General features: G+C 45.2%; 1 protein-coding gene across 1 annotated transcript in view; it reads right to left on the bottom strand.

Annotated features, from left to right (window-relative positions):
- Nucleotides 1–307, bottom strand: part of PREP (prolyl endopeptidase) — a 90,230-nt gene extending 89,923 nt beyond the window's left edge. The window contains exon 1 of the mRNA XM_075268145.1: nt 132–307. Within this exon, the coding sequence (XP_075124246.1) occupies nt 132–185 (54 nt within the window). The 5' untranslated portion in view covers nt 186–307. The remainder of the gene's footprint in view (nt 1–131) is intronic.
- Between the last annotated feature and the right edge of the window lie 22,537 nt (nt 308–22,844).

Raw genomic sequence — 22,844 nt, 5'->3', positions numbered from 1 at the left:
CAGGGTCTAAGACCTTATTCACATAAGCATCAGGGCCTCCGGTTTAAAGAGCCCATGACACCCGGGGTGTGAGGAAACCGGCTGGTGACAAAGCGCTTTGTGTGAAGCATGTCCAGTCCAGCAGCACTCACTGCACTCTCATCTCGGGCGACTTGCGGGTAACTGAAGGTCTGGGCCTGCGGCATCTTCTCCAGGGGACTGAGGACCGGACAAAAGACCGAGCTGCCACACACCAGGCTGGGAGGAAGATCAGTCAGGACCCGGCGCCTCCTCTCGGCCTGGCTGGGAAGAGCTGTAGTCGCATCGTAATGACGAAATACACAGAAGCAAAGTCATTCAGATAGACAGCGGAGGGACGGCTCAGTCATCAGAGACAGCCCGGGAGAGAAGAGGGAAAGCGGGCCCGGCACTCAGGAGGGGAACGGGGTGACCAAGAACTACAGGCAGTACATACAGGATACATGCAGACAGTATATGTGTACAGACATTACATATATAATATACATATAGACATTACATACATCGGCAGTATATACACGATATATAAACATAACATACATAATACACGCATGGACAGTATATACAGTACAGATCAAAAGTTTGGACAAACCTTCTCATTCAAAGCGTTTTCTGTATTTTCTTGACTATGAAAATTGTAGATTCACACTGAAGGCATCAAAACTATGAATTAACACATGTGGAATTATATACTTAACAAAAAAGTGTGAAACAACTGAAAATATGTCTTATATTCTAATCTAGGTTCTTCAAAGTAGCCACCTTTTCCTTTGATTACTGCTTTTGGTCTGTACTGTATATACCAGGCATGTCAAACATGCGGACCGCGGGCCGCATGCGGCCCTTTACAGGCATATCTGCGGCCCGCACAAAAGTCTCAAACTTTGTCTGTAAGAGACAAAGTTTGAGACTTTTGTGCGGGCCGCAGAGGTGCAATACTCACGCGGCTATTCGCCGCTGTGTAGACGTGATGTGATGTGATGACGTCACATCGCGTCTAAATCTTCAGACGGAAGCCGCGCGGGTTGAGCCGGGCGGCTTCCGCCCCCGGCAGCTCCCTCCTATGTCGGCTCGTTCATTTGAGCCGACAGCGGAGGGGAAAACCGTGATCGCGATGGTCGCGGCAGGCGGGAGAGAGAGAGAGTGCGGCGGGGGAGCGAGGACTCGGAGTCGTCGGAGAAGGTAAGTTTAATGTGTGTATGTATGCATAGAGGTGGAACGTGAAACAGGGCAGATGAAGGAGGGGACGGCATGACACTGGGGGCAGAGATGGGGGACATAAATCTGGCGACAGAGATGGGGGACATGAATCTGAGGGCAGAGATAGGGGACATGAATCTGGGGGCAGAGATGGGGGACATGAATCTGGGGGCAGAGATGGGGGACATGAATCTGGAGGCAGAGATGGAGGGACATGAATCTGGGGCAGAGATGGGGGACATGACACTGGGGGCAGAGATGGAGGGGGGACATGAATCTGGGGACAGAGATGGGGGACATGAATCTGGGGGCAGAGATGGGAGACATGAATCTGGGGACAGAGATGGGGGACATGAATCTGGGGACAGAGATGGGGGACATGAATCTGGGGACAGAGATGGGGGACATGAATCTGGGGACAGAGATGGGGGACATGAATCTGGGGACAGAGATGGGGGACATGACACTGGGGACATGAATCTGGCGACAGAGATGGGGGACATGACACTGGGGGCAGAGATGGAGGGGACATGACACTGGGGGCAGAGATGTGAAGACATGAATTGGGGCAGAGATGGGGGACATGAATCTGGGGGCAGAGATGGGGGGGACATGAATCTGGAGGCAGAGATGGAGAGGACATGAATCTGGGGGCAGATATGGGGGGACATGAATCTGGGGGCAGATATGGGGGGACATGAATCTGGGAGCAGATATGGGGGGACATGAATCTGGGGGCAGATATGGGGGACATGAATCTGGGGGAAGAGATGTGGGGACATGAATCTGGGGGCAGAGATGGAGGGACATGAATCTGGGGGCAGAGATGGAGGGGACATGAATCTGGGGGCAGAGATGGAGGGGACATGAATCTGGGGCAGAGATGGGGGGACATGAATCTGGGGCAGAGATGGGGGACATGAATCTGGGGCAGAGATGGGGGGACATGAATCTGGGGGCAGAGATGGAGGGAACATGAATCTGGGGCAGAGATGGGGGGACGAATCTGGGGGCAGAGATGGAGAGGACATGAATCTGGGGCAGAGATGGGTGACATGAATCTGGGGGCAGATATGGGGGGACATGAATCTGGGGGCAGATATGGGGGGACATGAATCTGGGAGCAGATATGGGGGGACATGAATCTGGGGGCAGATATGGGGGACATGAATCTGGGGGAAGAGATGTGGGGACATGAATCTGGGGGCAGAGATGGAGGGACATGAATCTGGGGGCAGAGATGGAGGGGACATGAATCTGGGGGCAGAGATGGAGGGGACATGAATCTGGGGCAGAGATGGGGGGACATGAATCTGGGGCAGAGATGGGGGACATGAATCTGGGGCAGAGATGGGGGGACATGAATCTGGGGGCAGAGATGGAGGGAACATGAATCTGGGGCAGAGATGGGGGGACATGAATCTGGGGGCAGAGATGGAGAGGACATGAATCTGGGGGCAGAGATGGAGAGGACATGAATCTGGGGCAGAGATGGGGGGACATGAATCTGGGGGCAGAGATGGAGGGAACATGAATCTGGGGGCAGATATGGGGGGACATGAATCTGGGGGCAGATATGGGGGGACATGAATCTGGGGGCAGATGAAGGGTGTATATGTAAATAGATAATTTTCTTTTATGAAACTAACAAAATCTTCTCAGAGAACAAGGCTGACTGATCACGTATAATCTAAAAAAAGATTGAAAAAAAATGATAGCAAATAAATGTTTAGTTTTTAATTGCTGTATTTTTGTTAAATATATGTTGCTGTTACATATTACTACTTCATATCTTGTTTTCATGACTGCTGTTAAAATACGTGCATGACATTAGCTGCTGTGTGTGGCCCTCGCAACAAACTCTTGTTACTCATGTGGCCCTCGGGGTACCCTGAGTTTGACATGCCTGGTATATACTGTCCATGTATGTATTATGTATGCAATGTATATACTGTCCATGTGTTATGTAATATATATGTGTAATGTCTACACATGTACTGTCTGCATGTATCCTGTGTGTACTGCCTGTAGTTACTGGTAACCCCGTTCCCATTCTGAGTGCCGGGCCCGCTTTCCCTCTTCTCTCCCGTCTGTACTGTACACAGTGGTGAACCTAGCCTCTCTGCTGCCTGAGGTGGACGATTGAAAGACGCTGTTCATCTAATGGTCGACCGCCTCAGACAGTGGGGGGGGGGGGTTAATTATAAAATATAATGCATTAATACTCACAGGAGACATCTCCCCACATTTCCTGTCTCTTCCCTTTGGATGGCCATGATCACTTCTTTCAGCTGTGACTTGACTCTGTAAAGTTTGAAACACAGACATTTTTGACTCCTCACTTCTCCATGCATCCAACCGCTATATATATATATATATATATATATATATATATATATACCCCCGAGTATAATAATCGGAGCTCCAGGGGAGATGAGAGAACATAATAAACACTGTTACTCACCTCTCCGGGATCCGATGTTAAAGAGGACCTTTCACGGGTTTGGGCAAAGGCAGTTCTATATACTGCTGGAAAGCCGACAGTGCGCTGAATTCAGCGCACTGTCAGCTTTCCTGATCTGTGCCCCGGTTGAAGAGCTATCGGTACCGGTACCGTAGCTCTTCACAGTCTTCACCCAGGGCACAGATCGGAAAAGCCGATAGTGTGCTGAATTAAAACTGCCTTTGCCCAAACCCATGAATGATCCTCTTTAATCCTAGCAGGCTTTGGGCCTATATGGTACTGCTAGCACAGGCTTTGGGCCTATATGGTAATATACCAGACCACGTGGGCATTACCATATAGGCCTGAAGCCTGCTAGGAGTAACATCGGATCCCGGAGAGGTGAGTAACATTGTTTATTATGTTCCCTCACCTCCCCTGGGGCTCCGATTATTATACTCGGGGGTCTGAAAAGAGCGGCAGTGGGATCGCGGCTTGGCCTGGGCCTATTCACTGCCGGCCTCCGCGGTCTATAGTACAAGGGGAAGCAGGGGTGGCAGTGATGGTAAATAGGCAGCTATGCTGGAGACACTACAGCAGGTAGCGGCCTATTATAAAACAAAAAAAATGCTATTATACTTACCGATCGCGCTGCTGCTGCTCTTTTTGCATATTACTTTACCTCGTACAACAGTCCGGTGGTACGTGCAGCCTATTTCTGCTCTATGTGCTCTAAAGTTTTTTTATTCATTGGAGGACATTCTACTATGGTAGTAGCAACACTTGTGTATTTTTTTCTATACTGTCATAGGTATCAGCAACCCCTGACACGTGTGCCAAGAGTGACATGCGAGCCTTATTTCCCTGGCACGGCAGCCTGAGTCATCTCTGGGCTGTTTCGATCGGACCAAACACGTCTGAAACGAAGCAGCTATTATTATACTCTAGGGCAGGGGTCGGCAACCCCTGGCACGCGTGCCAAGACTGGCACGTGAGGCATATTTTGCTGGCACGGCAGCCAGCCTGAGACTTCACACTAAAATTGAGAGAGAGAGCGTCCTTTCAGTGCTCTGGTAGAGCTGCGGTATAGGACACGCCCCCTTCTCTCCCTGCCACCAATCAGAGGTGAGCCTCTTACTGTACAGGATAAGGGCTCCCTGGACCTGCTGCTACATGTGAGGAGGAGCTCCTGCCTTCTGCAGCCCTGAGGAGGAGAGACAGCTCCGGGGAGCAAAGTGAAAGCACACACAACACCAGGTACGTGTGTGTTACTAACTATTCTTATTACTGTCAGGCATTTGGGGTTATTAATTTAGTGTTAGTAACTCCATGTGCCTCACATTAATAACAGTTAACCCCATCATGTCCCTCACATTAACCCTGTGTGGCTCACATAAGTGTTACTGATGTGTGAGACATATGGGGGTACTAATGAAGGACCTATATAATGAAGATATTCACTTATTACCTCCATATGTCTCACATATCAGTGCCCCTTATGTAAAGCACACAGGGGGTTAATGTCAGGGACATGATGGGGTTAACTGCTATTAATATGAGGTACATGGAGTTGTAACCTGCAATGCACATGACCAGACTCTTTATCTACAACTTTGGATAAAAGTACAGACCTATATATTTCAATTGACCCATATATACAGCCATTCTTTCTGTGGCTGTGTATCTGGGCCAAATTGAAGAGCTGAAAACTATGGAGCAGGTCCTATATCTGTCCTATACATACCCTATATCTGTCCTATACATACCCTATATCTGTCTGCATTTGCAGCCCTGTCAATTCATTTTTAACATATAGGTCAGTGAAAACCACATGCGTGCCACTTGTATGCAGGAGGCGTAAGGCTGAGGCCCTACGTTGCAGAAACGCAGCGTTTTTGATGCGGTTTATTTCAACCAAAGCTAAAAATGGCTACAGAAGGAATGGGAAATATATAGGAAGCTTCTTATATGTCTCCCTTCTGCTCAATCCACTCGTGGCTTAAACTCAGAAAAACACAGCAAAATATGTAACAAAAAAAGCTGTGTTCCCTGTGCCTCAGCCTTAGGCTAAAGCCCCACGTTGCAGAAACAGCTTTTTTTTTTGTTGCAGATTTTGCTGTTTTTTTTTTAGCCGAAGCCAGGAGTAGATTGAGCAGGAGGGAGACATATAAGAAGCTTCCTATATATTTCCCATTCGTTTTCTAGCCAGTCTTGGCTTTGACGGGATTAAAACGCAGCTAAATCTGCAATAAAAAAAAGCTGCATTTTTGTAATGTGGGGCCTCAGCCTTAGTGTGATTCTATTGGGTGGTGACACTGTAACTAGATGCAATTATAGCCAAATCCAGTTCCTGGGCACCAGTGTGGCCACTTTGTTGAAAGTGTAACCCCGATTAATTCCTGGCTGGGGTTTTGCTGTTACTGCACCGCCAGGAACTAAAAGTGACTGAAATTAATCTGCGTTTCACTTAGGGAGCGTTCACACTATCGTCTGTGTCCAACAGCTAGTGTCCGCTGCTAATGTCTGCTCAAAATCTTGTGCGGACATTAGCAGCGGACACCGACGGTAGTGTGAACGCTCCCTTACAGAATACTGAAGTTACTAACAGCCGAGGACTGGATGGAGCATACAGGTACATTGTGTGTCAGATTTACAGGTATGAACTTACTCTGCTCCCAGCCATATACATTACCACAAATTGTGGGTTACGCATGTACTTACATTGCTTCTAATGGAAAAGAACATGTGTATCGAGGCAAATAGTGGTAAGCGCATGTGGCTTGGATCACAGTATGACAGCACCCCTGTGCTATATGACTTTAGTGTAGGTGTCGTCGGCTTTACAATTATTGCCCGGCACTCCGAGGACCTCATCTTTGATTTTTTAATTTCAATCGGCACGCCGAACAAAAAAGGTTGCCTACCCCTGCTCTAGGGTCTCTTCAGGCCACAGAGTATAATAAGTGGAGCCCCAGGGGAGGTGATGAAAAATAAAAAGCCAATGTTATTCGCATTTCCTGCGCTCCGAGTGGCTCTGTGTCCTGCAGGCGCTTCTGCCTGAAGTAAGAGACTGCTGATAGGAGTTAAAGGGGTTGTCCGGTCACAAGGATCCTATCTATACTGCTAGTTATTGTCAATGTAAGACTTTTCCTAAATACACTGCTTCAGCAAAATTGCTTTGTTTGGCCACTATCTTACTTTATTCATTTTTTTGTGGCCACAGCCTTGACCTAGCTGCTCCTGAGTCAAGTGATGTGTCTGCCTGCTCTCAGGAGGAGGGGCTAAGTGCACGGGAGCGGGCTTGGTGGGAGGGAGTTTACCCTTTGGGGAAAGGGGCCGCCAATACAGGGTTAGACGCCGGCACAAGTGAAGTCAGCAACATCTCTATGCTTCTGCCCTGCATGAAGCAAGTAGCGGCAGAAGCGATGCTACTATTCCGGGGCGGGGGGCGGAATAACAGCATCGCTTCTGCCGCTGCTGGCTTCATGCAGGGCAGAAGCATAGCGATGTTGCTGGCTTCACCTGTGCCGGCGTCTAACACTCCCCAGCATCCGCTGTAATAGAGAGGCGGATGCTGGGGACTGACGCTGAATTCAGCGCACTGTCAGCTTTCCAGCAGTATATAGAACTGCCTTTGTCCAAACTTGTGAAAGGTCCTCTTTAACATCGGGTCCCGGAGAGGTGAGTAACAGTGTTTATTATGTTCTCTCATCTCCCCTGGAGCTCCGATTATTATACTCGGGGGTTTATATATATATATATATATATATATATATATATATATATATATATATATATATATATATTGTAACAGCGGGTGCTTGGGGCTGGTTGTCAGGCAAGTAAAACACACGTGAAGCTTGGTCTTCAGGTTCAACGGATGTTCGGTTTATTAGGAGCAAATTCACAAAGTTCAACATAAACAGCTTTCTTCAGCAAAAAGGAAAAGAAAAGGCTTACTTCAGCCACAAGGCAATGCAGTCCACAAACTTAGCAGGCTGGCCCTTCTGGTTCTCCCCAGCTACACTGGGTTTGGGTCCTCAGCTTTCAGTAGCAGCAGCAATGAAAATCAGACACACCCCCCTGTCTTCACAGGGTTAAGGCTCCAAATGGGTTCTAAGAAAACTCAGGGCCAGAGCTTGGAACCTGGGTCTATGACTACACCCAACACCCGGAACTGGATTCATCATTTACCTAGTGGCGAGGAGCCATCTCAATGGGATATACCTTCCCTCCACCACCTTTCCCTCCACTTGCCTACATATCCTCCCCCTCTGCCCAAAGCCGTAGGGCTGGGCACCTTTAGAAAAAAAACAATGGGTTCTAGACAAGGCGTCTGCATTTGTATGAGCCTTTCCGGGTCTATGCTCGACTGTAAAGTCAAAATCCTGCAACAGCAAAAACCTGCGTGTCACTCTCGCATTATTCCCCTTATTTTTACTCATTCATTATAGTGGAGCATGATCAGAGATTAGCCTGAATTTTCTGCCTAAGAGGTAATATCGCAATGAGTCCAGGGCCCACTTAACTGCTAGGCACTCTTTTTCCACAATGGAATAGTTCCTCTCTGCAGAACTTAATTTCCGGCTTAGATACATCACCGGGTGTTCCTCCCCATTGAGTTCTTGTGACAATACAGCTCCTAAGCCGACCTCGGAGGCATCAGTTTGCACTATAAAATCTTTTGAGAAGTCTGGTGCTATTAAGACTGGTTGTCTACACAGGGCTGTTTTAAGACTCTGAAAAGCCCTCTCTGCCTCAGGTGACCACTGTACCATCACTGATTTTCTTCCCTTAGTGAGGTGCTGCCATACTAGCAAAATTAGGTACAAACCGCCGATAATACCCCACGATTCCTAAAAATGCTCTTACCTGTCTTTTTGTGAGGGGGCGAGGCCAGCTTTGTATGGCATCTACTTTATTATTTTGGGGTTTAATCAAGCCCCTCCCTACCACATAGCCTAAATACCTCGCCTGCTCCATGCCTATGGCACATTTTTCTGGGTTGGCCGTAAACCCTGTTTTTTTTAAGAGCATCCAAAACAGCCTGAACCTTGTTCAAATGGCTGTTCCAATCCAGACTAAAAATAACTATATCGTCCAGATAGGCTGCCGCATATTCTGTGTGTGGGGCAAGGATGGTATCCATTGCCCTTTGGAAGGTGGCAGGAGCTCCCTTCAAACCAAATGGCATCCTGACATATTGGAAACAACCGTCAGGGGTGGAAAACGCAGTTTTCTCCCTGGCATCTTTAGCCAGTGATATCTGCCAATACCCCTTTGTCAGATCTAGGGTGGTTATGTACCTGGCTGGGCCCAACCTTTCAATGAGCTCATCTACCCGCGGCATAGGGTAAGCATCCATTTTTGAAACCTCATTAAGCTTTCTAAAATCATTACAAAAACGCCAAGTCCCATTAGGTTTGAGAACCAGTACAATGGGACTAGACCAGTCACTCTTGGACACTTCAATCACACCCAGAGATAACATCCTCTTCACCTCTTCTGAAACAATCTTCCTACGGGCCTCAGGTATCCTATAGGGTTTTACTTTTACGTGTGGTTCTGTAATGATCTCATGCTCAATCACAGTGGTACACCCTGGTAAACCAGAAAACATTTCCTTGTTGTGTTGCAAGAATTCTCTTGTTTCGTGTTTCTGGAAAGTGGACAGAGTCTCTGCTATTCCAACTTTGTGGTGTTCTGACTCTACAACTGTGGAAGGGGAGGTTACCGTGGCCAAGGACTCCCTTTCTCTCCAGGGTTTGATCAGATTTACATGGTAAATCTGTATGGGTTTCCTTTTTCCTGGTTGGTGCACCTTGTAATTTACCTCTCCAACCCTTTCCAATATCTCAAAAGGGCCCTGCCACTTAGCCAGGAACTTGCTTTCTACAGTTGGAACAAGTATTAGGACCCGGTCCCCAGGACTGAACACTCTCACTCTAGCAGAGCGATTATATACACATTTTTGCACTTCCTGTGCTTTCTGTAAATGCTCTTTTACTATGGGCATTACCTTGGAGATTCTCTCCTGCATGTTTGCCACATGTTCTATAACACTGCGGTATGGCATGGACTCAGATTCCCATGTTTCCTTGGCAAGGTCTAAAATACCACGGGGATGTCTACCGTATAATAGCTCAAATGGGGAGAACCCTGTAGAGGCCTGAGGAACTTCCCTAATAGAAAATAGCAAATACGGTAATAGGCAATCCCAATCTTTTCCATCTTTTTCAACCGCCTTTTTTAACATTGCCTTTAGGGTTTTGTTGAATCTTTCTACCAGGCCGTCGGTTTGGGGATGGTACACAGAGGTTCTTAACTGTCTGATTTTAAAAACCTTACACAGTTCCTTCATGACCTTAGACATAAAAGGCGTACCCTGGTCTGTCAAGATTTCCTTGGGAATCCCCACCCTAGTGCACATATGAAACAGCTCCCTGGCTATGCACTTGGCTGTAGGTTTTCTCAACGGGACCGCCTCTGGATACCTGGTGGCATAGTCCAGTATAACCAAAATATATTGATGCCCTCTGCCTGACTTCACCAAGGGCCCTACAATATCCAAAGCAATCCGTTCAAACGGAACCTCAATGACAGGCAAGGGTATCAAGGGACTCCTGAAATGTGCAACAGGAGCATTTACCTGGCAGGTTGGACAAGACCTACAGTAGTTTTCTATTTCTTTATAGCACCCTGGCCAATAGAACCTTTGAAAAATTCGTTCTCTGGTCTTGTCTGCCGCTAAGTGACCCCCTAATACATGTGAGTGGGCCATATCCAACACCATTTTCCTGTATGGTTTAGGAACCAGTAGCTGTTCTAGAGTTTCATCATTAACCCTTGTCACACGGTATAACAAGTTGTCTTGCACCTCAAAATACAGATACCGCCGTTCAGCCCCTGGTTCCTGGGGTACACCATTTAGAACTGTCACACTTTCAAATGCGGTTTTTAGGGTGGGATCTTGTAGTTGTGCAGTCCCAAAGTTAACCCTCGATACTTCAAGGTCTGGGAGTACTGACTCCGTATCTGTGGGCTCATCCTCATCCCCTAATAACACCGCCATAGGAAAATTATCTGTCCCTTGAGCGTTTTCTTCACGCCCTGAAGACCCCCTATCTGCAACCGACATTTTTACATCAGAAGGTGACAGCGTATCCCATAATTCCCAAAATAAAGGAAAATCCTGCCCCAATATCATCTCATACAGCAGGTTTTTAACCACGCCCACTTTATGGGTGACACTCCCACACACAGTCTCAATATGTACTTGAGCCACCGGATAGTTCTTTGTGTCCCCATGTATGCACATGACTCCCATAACTTGCCCCGGGTCACACAAAACAGGTAATAGTTCATCTCTGACCAGAGTTACCAGACTCCCTGAGTCCAGTAGTGCCATGACTTTGGTGCCATTAATAGTAAGCTGACACCTTTGGGGTCTGTCCAGGTCAACGGTTATGGCGCTGCATACTGGGTGGGCAAACATAGAGCAGTGTTGTGCCAAGCTGCAGTCTATGGGCTCCTGCTCTACAAGACAGTGTGCAGCAATATGTCCCTTGGTCGGCTGACACCACCTTTTACCAACCCTGGGGACAGTCCTGGGTGTCTGCAGGGGAGTTTTCTCCCTAGTTGGATGTAAGGCACAATTTTCAGCGGTAATGTACCTCTCCACCAACTCAGCAAGTCTGTCTGTGTTGTCTGGACTTCCCTGGATAACCCAGCGCTGTAATGGAGCAGGGAGAGCATTAACATAGTGATCCACTGCAACTCTCTCCACCATCTGTTCTGGGGTAAGCGTCTCAGGCCGTAACCATTTTCGGACTAGATGGATCAGGTCATACATCTGGGACCGTGGCGGTTTTTCCAGAGAAAAGGACCACTGCTGCACCCGCTGCGCCTGGACTGCCACACTGACTCCTAAACGGGCAAGTATCTCGGCTTTCAACTTGCTGTAGTCCTTAGAGTCTTGTACAGTCAAATCAAAATATGCCTTTTGCGGCTCGCCAGTCAGGTAGGGAGCCAGTACCTACGCCCACTGCTCCTTAGGCAGCTTTTCTCTGTCTGCAGTGCGTTCAAATATAGTCAGGTATGCTTCCACATTGCCCTCAGCAGACATTTTTTGTAATGAGGCATGTACCTTTTCCCGGACATCATGGACAGGAGCGGCTACAGGTACACCTGTCTTTGCTGCAACCATTTTCAGGAGATAAAATCCAAAAAACAAATACTTCAGCTCACCATATATAGGCATCAAACACCATCCTCTGGAGAGACTCGGCTGTAGGTGAACTTCTACCCAACGTGTTACGTAGCTGGCATTTTCTTCTTTGTTGCATACGACGTAGCTGGCATTTTCTTCTTTGTTGCATTTTCAGGAGAGCTGCCATTTGCTCCATCAGCAAGTGATTCATCTCTTGCTGTTGCACAGTAGAGCGCACCAACTGCTGGACCAACTCCTCCATAGCTCTAGTATTGTCCTTTGGCGCTGTGGTGGCCTCCACCCACGACATACAAAGCTGAAACTGCCAACTTCAATGGTTTGTTGCGCCAAACAACGACACTTGCCTGCCCGCATCCTCCACCATATGTAAAAGCAGGTGCTTGGGGCTGGTTGTCAGGCAAGTAAAACACACGTGAAGCTTGGTCTTCAGGTTCAACGGATGTTCGGTTTATTAGGAGCAAATTCACAAAGTTCAACATAAACAGCTTTCTTCAGCAAAAAGGAAAAGAAAAGGCTTACTTCAGCCACAAGGCAATGCAGTCCACAAACTTAGCAGGCTGGCCCTTCTGGTTCTCCCCAGCTACACTGGGTTTGGGTCCTCAGCTTTCAGTAGCAGCAGCAATGAAAATCAGACACACCCTCCTGTCTTCACAGGGTTAAGGCTCCAAATGGGTTCTAAGAAAACTCAGGGCCAGAGCTTGGAACCTGGGTCTATGACTACACCCAACACCCGGAACTGGATTCATCATTTACCTAGTGGCGAGGAGCCATCTCAATGGGATATACCTTCCCTCCACCACCTTTCCCTCCACTTGCCTACAATATATATATATATATATATATATATATATATATATATATATAGATATATATATATATATATATATATATATATATATATATACTAGCTGTGACCCGCGACTTCGTCTGCGGTGATTGTAGAAGTGGGTATATACAGGCATGGGTTAGGTTTTCGTACTGTGTATAAGGTATGGGATATGAAATGTAAGTTTCTATCTTGTTTTTTTCTGTAATTCAGAGAATACGTGAGACTTTTGTGTTGGATGTAATTTGTATTTGAGCTGCTATATATACGGTGTTGTGAGAAACTTTACATAGTGACTTTGGGACAGAAGTATTTGAAGTTAACCCTTTCCTGCCGATGGCATTTTTTGATTTTCGGTTTTGACTCCCCTCCTTCTAAACCCCATAACTTTTTTATTTCTCCGCTCCCAGAGTCATATGAGGTCTTAATTTTTCCTGGGACAAATTTTTCTTCATGATGCCACCATTATTTATTCTATATAATGTACTGGGAAGCAGGGAAAAAATTCAGAATGGGGTGGATTTGAAGAAAAAATGCATTTCTGCGACTTTCTTACGGGCTTTGGTTTTACGGCGTTCACTGTGCAACCAAAATGACATGTCCCCTGTATTCTTTGTTTCGTTACGATTCCGGGGATACCAAATTTATATGGTTTTATTTACATTTTGACCCCTTAAAAAAATCCAAAACTGTGTTAAAAAATTATTTTTTGAAAAGTCGCCATATTCCGACAGCCGTAACTTTTTTTATACGTGCGTGTACGGGGATGTATAGGGCGTCTTTTTTTGCAGGACCGGTTGCACTTTGTAGTTCTACCATTTTCGGGAAATGTCATTGCTTTGATCACTTTTTATTCAAATTTTTATCAGAATCAAAACAGTGAAAAAATGGCAGTTTGGCACTTTTGACCATTTTTCCCGCTACGGCGTTTACCGAACAGGAAAAATATTTGTATAGCTTTGTAGAGCGGGCGATTTTGGACACAGGGATACCTAACATGTATGTGTTTCACAGTTTTTAACTACTTTTATATGTGTTCTAGGGAAAGGGGGGTGATTTGAATTTTTAATCCTTTTTATTTTTTTTATATTTTTTTTTACTTTTTTTTAAACTTTTTTTTTTGCATTTATTAGACCGCCTAGGGGTATTGACATGGGTGGGCGGTGTCACGGATTGTCAGAGTAGTGGTGGTCGGCAAACATGGCTGCTCCGGAGCGTTAAAGAGAGCCTCCTGGAGTATCGGTAAGGTGATAAAGTAAAGTGATAAAGTGGTAAAGTATATGTATATGTGATTGTGTGGGGTTAGGGGCGAGGCTGTAGAGGGCAATATGAATTTTGGGGCTTGCTATGGTCCAAAATGTGTGAGATTGCAGAGATGGTGGTGCGAGTTTGGGTTTTGTGGGGGTCCTGGCACAAACGTATGTGCGCTATTGTGACAAAAAGTAGCCTATTGTTTAATCGGGTGTATTAACTATGTTTGTGGAAAATTTCAGCCAAATCGGTGGAGCGGTTTTTCCGTGATTGAGGAACAAACATCCGAACATGCAAACATCCAAACACACAAACCCACAAACTCACAAACTTTCACATTTATAATATTAATAGGATATATATAGCGGTTGGATGCGTGGAGAAGTGAGGAGTCAAAAATGTCTGTGTTTCAAACTTTACAGAGGCAGAAGCGATGCTGTTATTCCGCTCCGGGGTCACATATGCAAAGCCAAGCAGCGAGATGCCACCGGCCCTGCGTGCATGCTCATAGACCAGTCTAGCCTTCACAATGCGAATACAGACCCGACACCCTGCCGGGTCTGTATTTGCACTGTTAAGGCTAGACTGATCTATGAGCGCGCACGCAGGGCCGGCGGCATCTCGCCGCTTGGCTTTGCATATGTGACCCCGCCCACCAATGACGAGACAAAGCCGGAAGACAGAAGAATTCACAGAAACGAAGACTGGTAAGTATGCGACGTGGGACAACCCCTTTAACGTCCTGCGTCATTACGCATAATGACGCCGGACATGATCCCTATGAACTCACAGATGCTGCGGAGCACAGGGAAGGTAAATAACATTGTTTTTTTTATGTTTGTCACCTCTTTTGGCCCTCCACTTATTATATACAGTTATAATAATGGCTAGTGAGTGGTAAAAATTGGAATATTATAATAGTTGGAATATTACACTCTTTGGATGGGCCGCTATTTCCATAGTCAGGGGCTATTATCAGACATAATACAGTGTGCAGGGGCCACTGTGGGACATTCTACCGTATACAGGAGCCACTATGAGAAATAATACTCTGTGCAGGGGCTGCTATGAGACTGTGTGCAGGGGCCGCTATGGGACATTATTCTGTCTAACTGTGTGTTGTTGTTTTTTTTTACATAAAACTGCATCATGTGAACACATCTTTACATCAAAGTAAAAGTTCCAGTGGCCTAAGCACATAGCTGCATTCAGATACACATGTGGAAAAAATTGTTGATACCTCTCATTTAATGAAAGAAAAACCCAGAATGGTCACAGAAATAACTTGAATCTGACAAAAGTAATACTAACCAAACTACATGCTGACAAGCCACAAAGCTTCTAGGATAATGTCCTATGGACAGATGAGGCAAAAATCAAACTTTTTTTGGCAAGGCACATCAGCTCTATGTTCACAGACGGAAAAATGAAGCATATCTTGAAAAGAACACTGTCCCTATTGTGAAACATGGTCTGTGGCTGCTTTGCTGCATCTGGCACAGGGCGTCTTGGATCTGTGCAGAGTACAAGGAAATCTCAAGACTATCAAAGGGATTCTAGAGAGAAATGTGCTGCCCAGTGTCAGAAAGCTTGGTCTCAGTCGCAGGTCATGGGTCTTGCAAAAGGATAATGACCCAAAACACACAGCTAATAACACCCAAGAATGGCTAAGAGGAAAACATTGGACTATTCTGAAGTGGCCTTCAATGAGCCCTGACCTAAATCCTGTTGAGCATCTTTGGAAAAGCTGAAACATGGCGTCTGGAAAAGGCCCCCTTCAAACCTGAGACAACTGGAGCAGTTTGCTAATGAGGAGTGGGCCAAAATACCTGCTGAGAAATGCAGAAGTCTCATTGACAGTTACAGGAATCGTGTGATTGTAGCAATTGCCTTAACCCCTTAGCGACCCTTGACGTAACTGTACGTCATGGGTCGCATGGGGATGTATGGAGTGAGCTCACACGCTGAGCTCGCTCCATACACGGCAGATGCCGGCTGTATAATACAGCCAGGACCTGCCACTAACAGCAGCGGTCGGTGCCCGAGCCGATCGCTGCTGTTAACACTTTACACACTGCGGTCAAACGTGACCGCAGTGTGTAAACGGCGGCACGGGCGCCGCCATGTTTCCCCGATCGCCGCCCTCCTGAACGTCACATGAGGGCGGTGATCGGTTGCTATGACAGCCGGAAGCCTATTGAAGGCTTCCAGGCTTGTCTCTGCACGAGATCTATTAGACGATGCCAGAGGTACCGAAGGGGTCTGATCATAAATGTAACAGAAGAAAAAAAAAAGTTTTTAAAAGTATTAAAAAAATAAAAAAAATATAAAAGTTCAAATCACCCCCCTTTCCCTAGATTAGCTATAAAAGTAATTAAAGAACATTAAACATAAACATATTAGGTATTCCCGCGCTCCAAAATGCCCGAACTATTAGAATATTAAAACATTTATCCCGTACTGCGAACGGCGTAGCGGCAAAAAAAAATAAAAACATCCAAAAAGCGTTTTTTTCAACACTTTGCCTCCTATAAAAAATTGAATAAAAAGTGATCAAACCATCAGATCTTTCCCCAAATGGTATCAATAGAAACGTCATCTTGTCCCGCATAAAAAGACACCACAACCAGCTCCATACATGGAAATATGAAAAAGTTACAGGTGTTAGAACATGATGACACAATTTTTTTTTTCTATTTTGCAAAGTTTATCATTTTTTTAAAAGTATCAAAACATTTCAAATACTATATAAATTTGGTATCACCGCGTTCGTACTGACACGTAGAACACAGGTAACATGTCATTTGTACCAAACAGTGAACGCTGTAAAAATTAAACCCATAAGAAAATGGCACAAATGCATTTTTTCTCCAATTGCACCTCATTCTGAATTTTTTTCCAGCTTCCCAATACATTGCACAGCATATTGAATGATGCCATTACAAAGTACAATTTGTCCTGCAAACAATAAGGCTGTATTCACACAGAGTAACGCCAGGCGTTTTTTGTGTGTTTTTTGCACATAGCGCCGCGTTTACGTCGCGTTAACGCCGCGTATACGCCGTGTTAACGCCGGGCAACGCCAACGCTAAATAGCGCGGCGTTAACGCGGCGTATACGCGGCGTTAACGCGGCGCTATGTGGCGTAAACGCGGCGCTATGTGCAAAAAACACACAAAAAATGCCTGGCGTTACTCTGTGTGAATACAGCCTAAGCCATCATGTGACTCTGTGAACTGAAAAATGAAAAAGTTATGACTCTTGAAATGTGAGGAGGGAAAAACGAAAATGCGAAACCAAAAAATGGCCTGGTCCTTAAGGGGTTAAAAGGTTGTGGAACAAAATATTAAGTTATGAGAACCATCATGTATGTCCAGGCCTGTTTCATGAGTTTTAGTATTAAAATAATTCTGTTGAAACGAAAAGCAATGTCTGACTTTCATTTGTTCATTTTCATAGAATTTTTATTTATTATTACTGTTGTCAGATTTAAGTTATGTCTGTGACCATTGTGGGTTTTTCTTTCATTAAACCAGGGGTTCCAACAATTTTGTCCACGTGTGTTGTAGCCATTTTGTTGTAGCTCACTATAGAACTCAGCATACTGCTCTGAACGGAGCGTAACTGCCCGAGAATTCAAATGCAGCTGCGCGATCTGGCTGGAAGATCATCCAAGGAGGAGGAGGGTCAGACGGAGCACAAGCAATGGAGGAGCGTGAATAAAGGTATGACGGGGGGCGGGTGCTTGCAGGGTGCTCGGTGGGCTCATTTACATAAAGTAATTACCCAGGATTACAACGGAACGGCAGGAGAATCGGAAAGAAAAGAATGTAGTAGTAGAATAGCCTTTTTAAAGGCTATCCAAGCATGTCTTTATCTCAAAACCACTGACACCAATGATAGAATCCCTTTTCATGGTCAGCTGATCCTATGTTGCTCATGTAAAGTGTATGGCTGTCTTTATACGTTTCTTCTTTTTGGATCCAATACAGGTTTTGAATGAATAAAGAAGGCTCCAGAATGGTCTCACATTGTTCACACTAGTGGTCAGAGCCTCTCATGCAGTTTCTTGTACTTCTCATGATGCAGCATTTATCTTGTAGTCAAAATACTGGGTCCGGACCCCTTTATGAGTCAGGGGCGTTTATTGGTGACATTTCAGTCCATCAGATGATAACCCCATTTCAGCATTATGACTTTTGTGGCAAATGATGCTAGTGTGAACAGAGCCAAATTCTTTCACCATTGATAGCAGTCCATACACAAGTCCAAGGAGGAAAAATAGTGAAGGAAAATGGTAATATATATGGATGAAAACATGAACAGAATATGTGAGACAGTTGAACTAGTTATTCCTGACTTCGCCCTTTGTAGGAGAATAACAATACAACTTCGCCCTCTAGTGGTGACTTTGAAGAATGCAGCATTTTAATATCCATTTGTATATCGGTATGTTTTTACTGGTTTTGTCTCCATTTAGTTTTCTCCTGCTAGGAAAAAGTTATATATTAGATACCATTAATATACTTTTAAGGAGGACCTTTCACACCCTAATAGATGTGCAGTATCATATACTGCTAGAAAGCTGACAGTGCGCTTATTTCAGTACTCTTTCGGCTTTCCCGGTATGTGCCCTGAAGCTGGAGATATCAGTGCCGCTGCTTTTGCAACTGATATCCTTCCACTGTCAGGCGGGAGGGCTTTATAGCTCTGTATCATTGCTGGATTGCGAAGAACACCCCTTCTGACAGTATTCTTCCATAGACTTGTACAGTCAATGGGGGGAGGGGCATTCTCACAGCCCAGTGATGACGCTAGGCTGTAAGGCCTGCCTTTATGACTGTGCAGATAGACTGTTATAATATTTTTAGGGGGCTCTGTTAATTTCCCCATAACTAGCTCTTCCATAAGGCCCCTGTTCTCTAAATGACCACAAACACACACAAAAAATCCAAAGAATACTCATCTAACCGCGTTCCCACGGACCTGCAGGCTGTAATGATGTCTGTGACTCAGCGCTCATTGCGATTTACAGCCACAGAAAAAATCAGCCTAAGGACACAGAGTTGAAATCACTGCCTTCTGTCCAGAACAGAGGTAAAGCACCCAAAATTTGGGATTGTCCCGCTTGATCTGGGGCAGCTTCGGGGGCCCTGCATTCATAGGCACCTGCACCATTGGCAATGGGGAGATATTGGTGCCTAAACTAGCATCAGGGCACATACTTGGGAAGCTGCTGGCTTTCTAACAGTATATAATACTGCAGATTTATGAGAATATAAAAGGTCCTCTTTAAGTCACTCATTAAAAAAGTGTTTATCAGTGGAGTGCATCTTCAAGCATGTAGTTAATATAATAGTACAGTGCTGTAATGCCCCAGGAGCTGTGCCCAGTGCTTTACCTCTGGCACTTGTCTGTGTTACACAGCTAAGGCCCAAAATTAGTCACCAGAGTCACCACAAGATATTCCAAATCCGTCAGATTAACAGCCCCTGACACCCCTCAGACCCCCCGCAATAAGATCCGATAAGAAGGGTTGCCATGCCAGCCAGGAGGTCGAGCAACTGGCACGTCAGTCATGATTGACAGGTGTTATGATCAGAATGAAAATGCCCCCAAAAGTGACATAACGGTGGGGGCGCATGGTGTCACTGTCCCCAGGAAGCAATTTTGGTTAAATAATATTAATTGGTGGTAATATGTGCTGTTTTTGATAAATTTATAATTTGGTTTGTTCTAATTATGTCCTCCCCTATTTTCTGAGGTAAATTCTACGAATGGTGCTTACCATGGGGTTAAGCAAGGTCAGCTGTGCCCAGCACGAGCAGGTTCTAGAAGTTTCCAGTTATTCTGCCCAGTAACGGGTCACCAGTTGATTGGATTACAGATGTTCTGCCTAGCAACCAGGTCAACAGCTGATTGGGCAGATGTTTCCAGTGGCGGCAGATTTGTACATAAAAGACAGCTCAGCTGTAATTGTGTGCCAGTTCCTGAGGAGAATCATCTGAGGAAGAAAGGCAGCGCCCACCCGCCCACCCTATTGGTTCGGGTCATCAGAATTGTCGTGACGTTTTATTAGAGGGGGTGTTAGTCGCCCAGCTACTGCTGGGTGGACTTGATGGTCAAGTCAAATTATTGTTGTTATGGTTGTGTATTTATTTGATTATTTATTCATCTGTTTATTTATCTATCAATTAATTTTATTGGTTCATTAAAATATTTTAATAATTTATGTAACCCCTTAATAAAACATCACGGCCAAGTTTTTATACCACTAAAAAGTTGTTGTGTCTTTATTTATTTATTTATATTTGATTTATTATTGATGTTTATTTTATGGGATTATTGATAATATTTCCTGTGGGTCATGTGACACCATGTGTAATACAGCAGAGACATGGTGATTGCTATATTTAAATACCCAACATTTGCCATAATAGTACAGTGGATGTCATGCCCATGACTTCCCCATTGGTACAGGTTTACGTTTGTCAAGCAATGAATGTGCTTTTATAATACAATTCACTGAATGACACTAGGTTCATACTAGTCTCTCTGCTGCTCAGGTTCGTGAACAATGGAGAGGAAGACCACTAAAACAGCAGTTATGACTAAAATGGGGTCTGTCGGGTGTCCTTTATTTACAAACTGTAACCTATGGCCTCTGCTAAGGAGTCTCCAATGGAGATTCTGGCACAGATGTGACTGTAGCATGATTCTGACCCTGATTTTCCCTCAACCAAGAGAAAAAACCCTGGCAGCATCCTGCAGAAAATGAGTTAATAACTGTGGGGTATGCCAAATATATTTCAACATCAGTCCAACATCAGGTAAATATAGCCCTTCTTTCAGTGATATGTTTATGCAATATGTTTGTGCCCAATCTGGCATTCTCCACTCCACCAATAATCAGAGAATTTTCTGTGAAAACTAAAGATGAAACTCACAGTAAAATTCTATGGGAGTCAGATTGAGGTGCTCCTGGGGGACCATGAGGATGGGCAGATAAAGGTGTATGTAATAAAAACTTTCATTACACGACAAATCTACAATTTTCCAATGGGGGAAGACCCCCAAAAGTAATGAAGTGCTTCTTTAACTTTTTTATGACCTAGACCACCAGGAATGAAAGGAAAGTATTAAAGGGGCTCTATCAGCAAAATCATGCTGATAGAGCCCCACATATGCGTGAATAGCCTTTATAAAGGCTATTCAGGCACTGTAAATGTTATATTAAACGACCCCCCCCCCCGTTTTAAAATAAAACCTTAAAAAAGAATATCTACTTACGCATTGTGCACTGTGGGCGGGCAGTCAGGGTGTGTCTTCATCTTCATCCACGCCTCTTCTTCCTCCGATGTCCTCCGGTCCCGTCCTCCTTCGGCGCTCGCGACACTGATATAAAAAATGGCCTGGGCGCATGCGCAGTAGCATGCGGCTGCTACTACGGCTACTGCGCAGGCGCCCAGGCCATTTTTTTTTATATCCGTGTCCGCTCGCGAGCGCCAGAGGAGGACGGGACCGGAGGACATCGCAGGAAGAGGAGGCGTGGATGAAGAAGACGGCGCACCCTGAATGCCCGCCCAGCGTGCACGATCCGTAAGTAGAGCACATTCTTTTTTAGGGTTTTATTTTAAAACGGGGGGTGGTAGTTTAATATAAGATTTACGGTGCCTGAATAGCCTTTTTAAAGGCTATTCACGCATATGTGGGGCTCTATCAGCATGATTTTGCTGATAGAGCCCCTTTAACCACTTTACCACCCTAGACCACTCCACAAACCACAACAAGATTAATCTAAATCTTTTCTTTTTATTTTGTGTTGATTAAAATTAAAAGTGTCTAATAGTCTCACATATAGAGTGTGTGCCTCTATATATTGTAGGGAAGGTAGCTCGATAGCAGCAATGGTGCGGACCCAACCAGTCAGATATGGGACACAATGGCTGGTGCAAAGAGGTTTATGAAAATGTTTAGGTTTGGAAAAACAGCAAAAATAAATAAACCTACATGTCAGATATAGAATAAGCAAAATAAAATACAGCCTTAGGCCCCGTTCACACGGGGCACGGGATGATGTATTTTGGTCCTGATTTTGTTTCAGGAAGCCGCATCAGAATAAGACCAAAATGAACCTGCCGCGACTGTCATGGCTTCCCACTCCGGAGTAGGTCCAAATGAACAGGCTGAATCCGGAGGGTGCTGCTGCGAGGCAGACACCATGGCTAAACCAGCTGCCGAATCCGCCTGAAGAAATGGCAGCTCGCATCTTTTTTCCGTGAGCGGGAATATGCCGCTTATGGAAAAAAGGAAGCTAGCGGTCTGCATAGACCTCTATTGTGAGGGGGCGGATTCTGACGTGGATTTAGCGCCAAAATCTTGCCCCGTGTGAACTAGCCCTAAGGGTATGTTCACACGGAGGAAAAGATCACAGAAACCTTTTCCGCCATGTGAACATTCTGTGTAGGCCTGAATGATTGGGCCAACACTGTGGCAAGAATGGTCATCTCACTTCTTTTTTCTGCTACTAGCTAGCGGAAAAAGAAGCGAGTGGCTCCCATTAAAGTCAATGGGAGCTGTTTTTGACAGCAGATTTTGAGGTGGATTCAAAATCCGCTGCCAAAAATCTCAGTGTGAATGAGCCCTTAAAGGGGTATTCCCATGAACATAATTATTTTCAAATTTTTAGATAATTAAAAGTTAAATATTTTTGCAAATATAAGCAATTAAACATTTTGCAGAGTTATCTAAATATCTTGTGGTCACAGTCTTGTTGTCTTGATCGGTTGCCAGTGGATCATGAGTGCAAGAACTTTCTAAGGTCAGAAAATACGCCATGATTTCCTTATTGTGACCGGGATATCTTCTCATACATG

Source organism: Leptodactylus fuscus, chromosome 3, assembly GCF_031893055.1.
Source record: "Leptodactylus fuscus isolate aLepFus1 chromosome 3, aLepFus1.hap2, whole genome shotgun sequence".
NCBI classification, from domain to species: domain Eukaryota; kingdom Metazoa; phylum Chordata; class Amphibia; order Anura; family Leptodactylidae; genus Leptodactylus; species Leptodactylus fuscus.
This window is presented reverse-complemented; position numbering and strand designations above follow the sequence as displayed.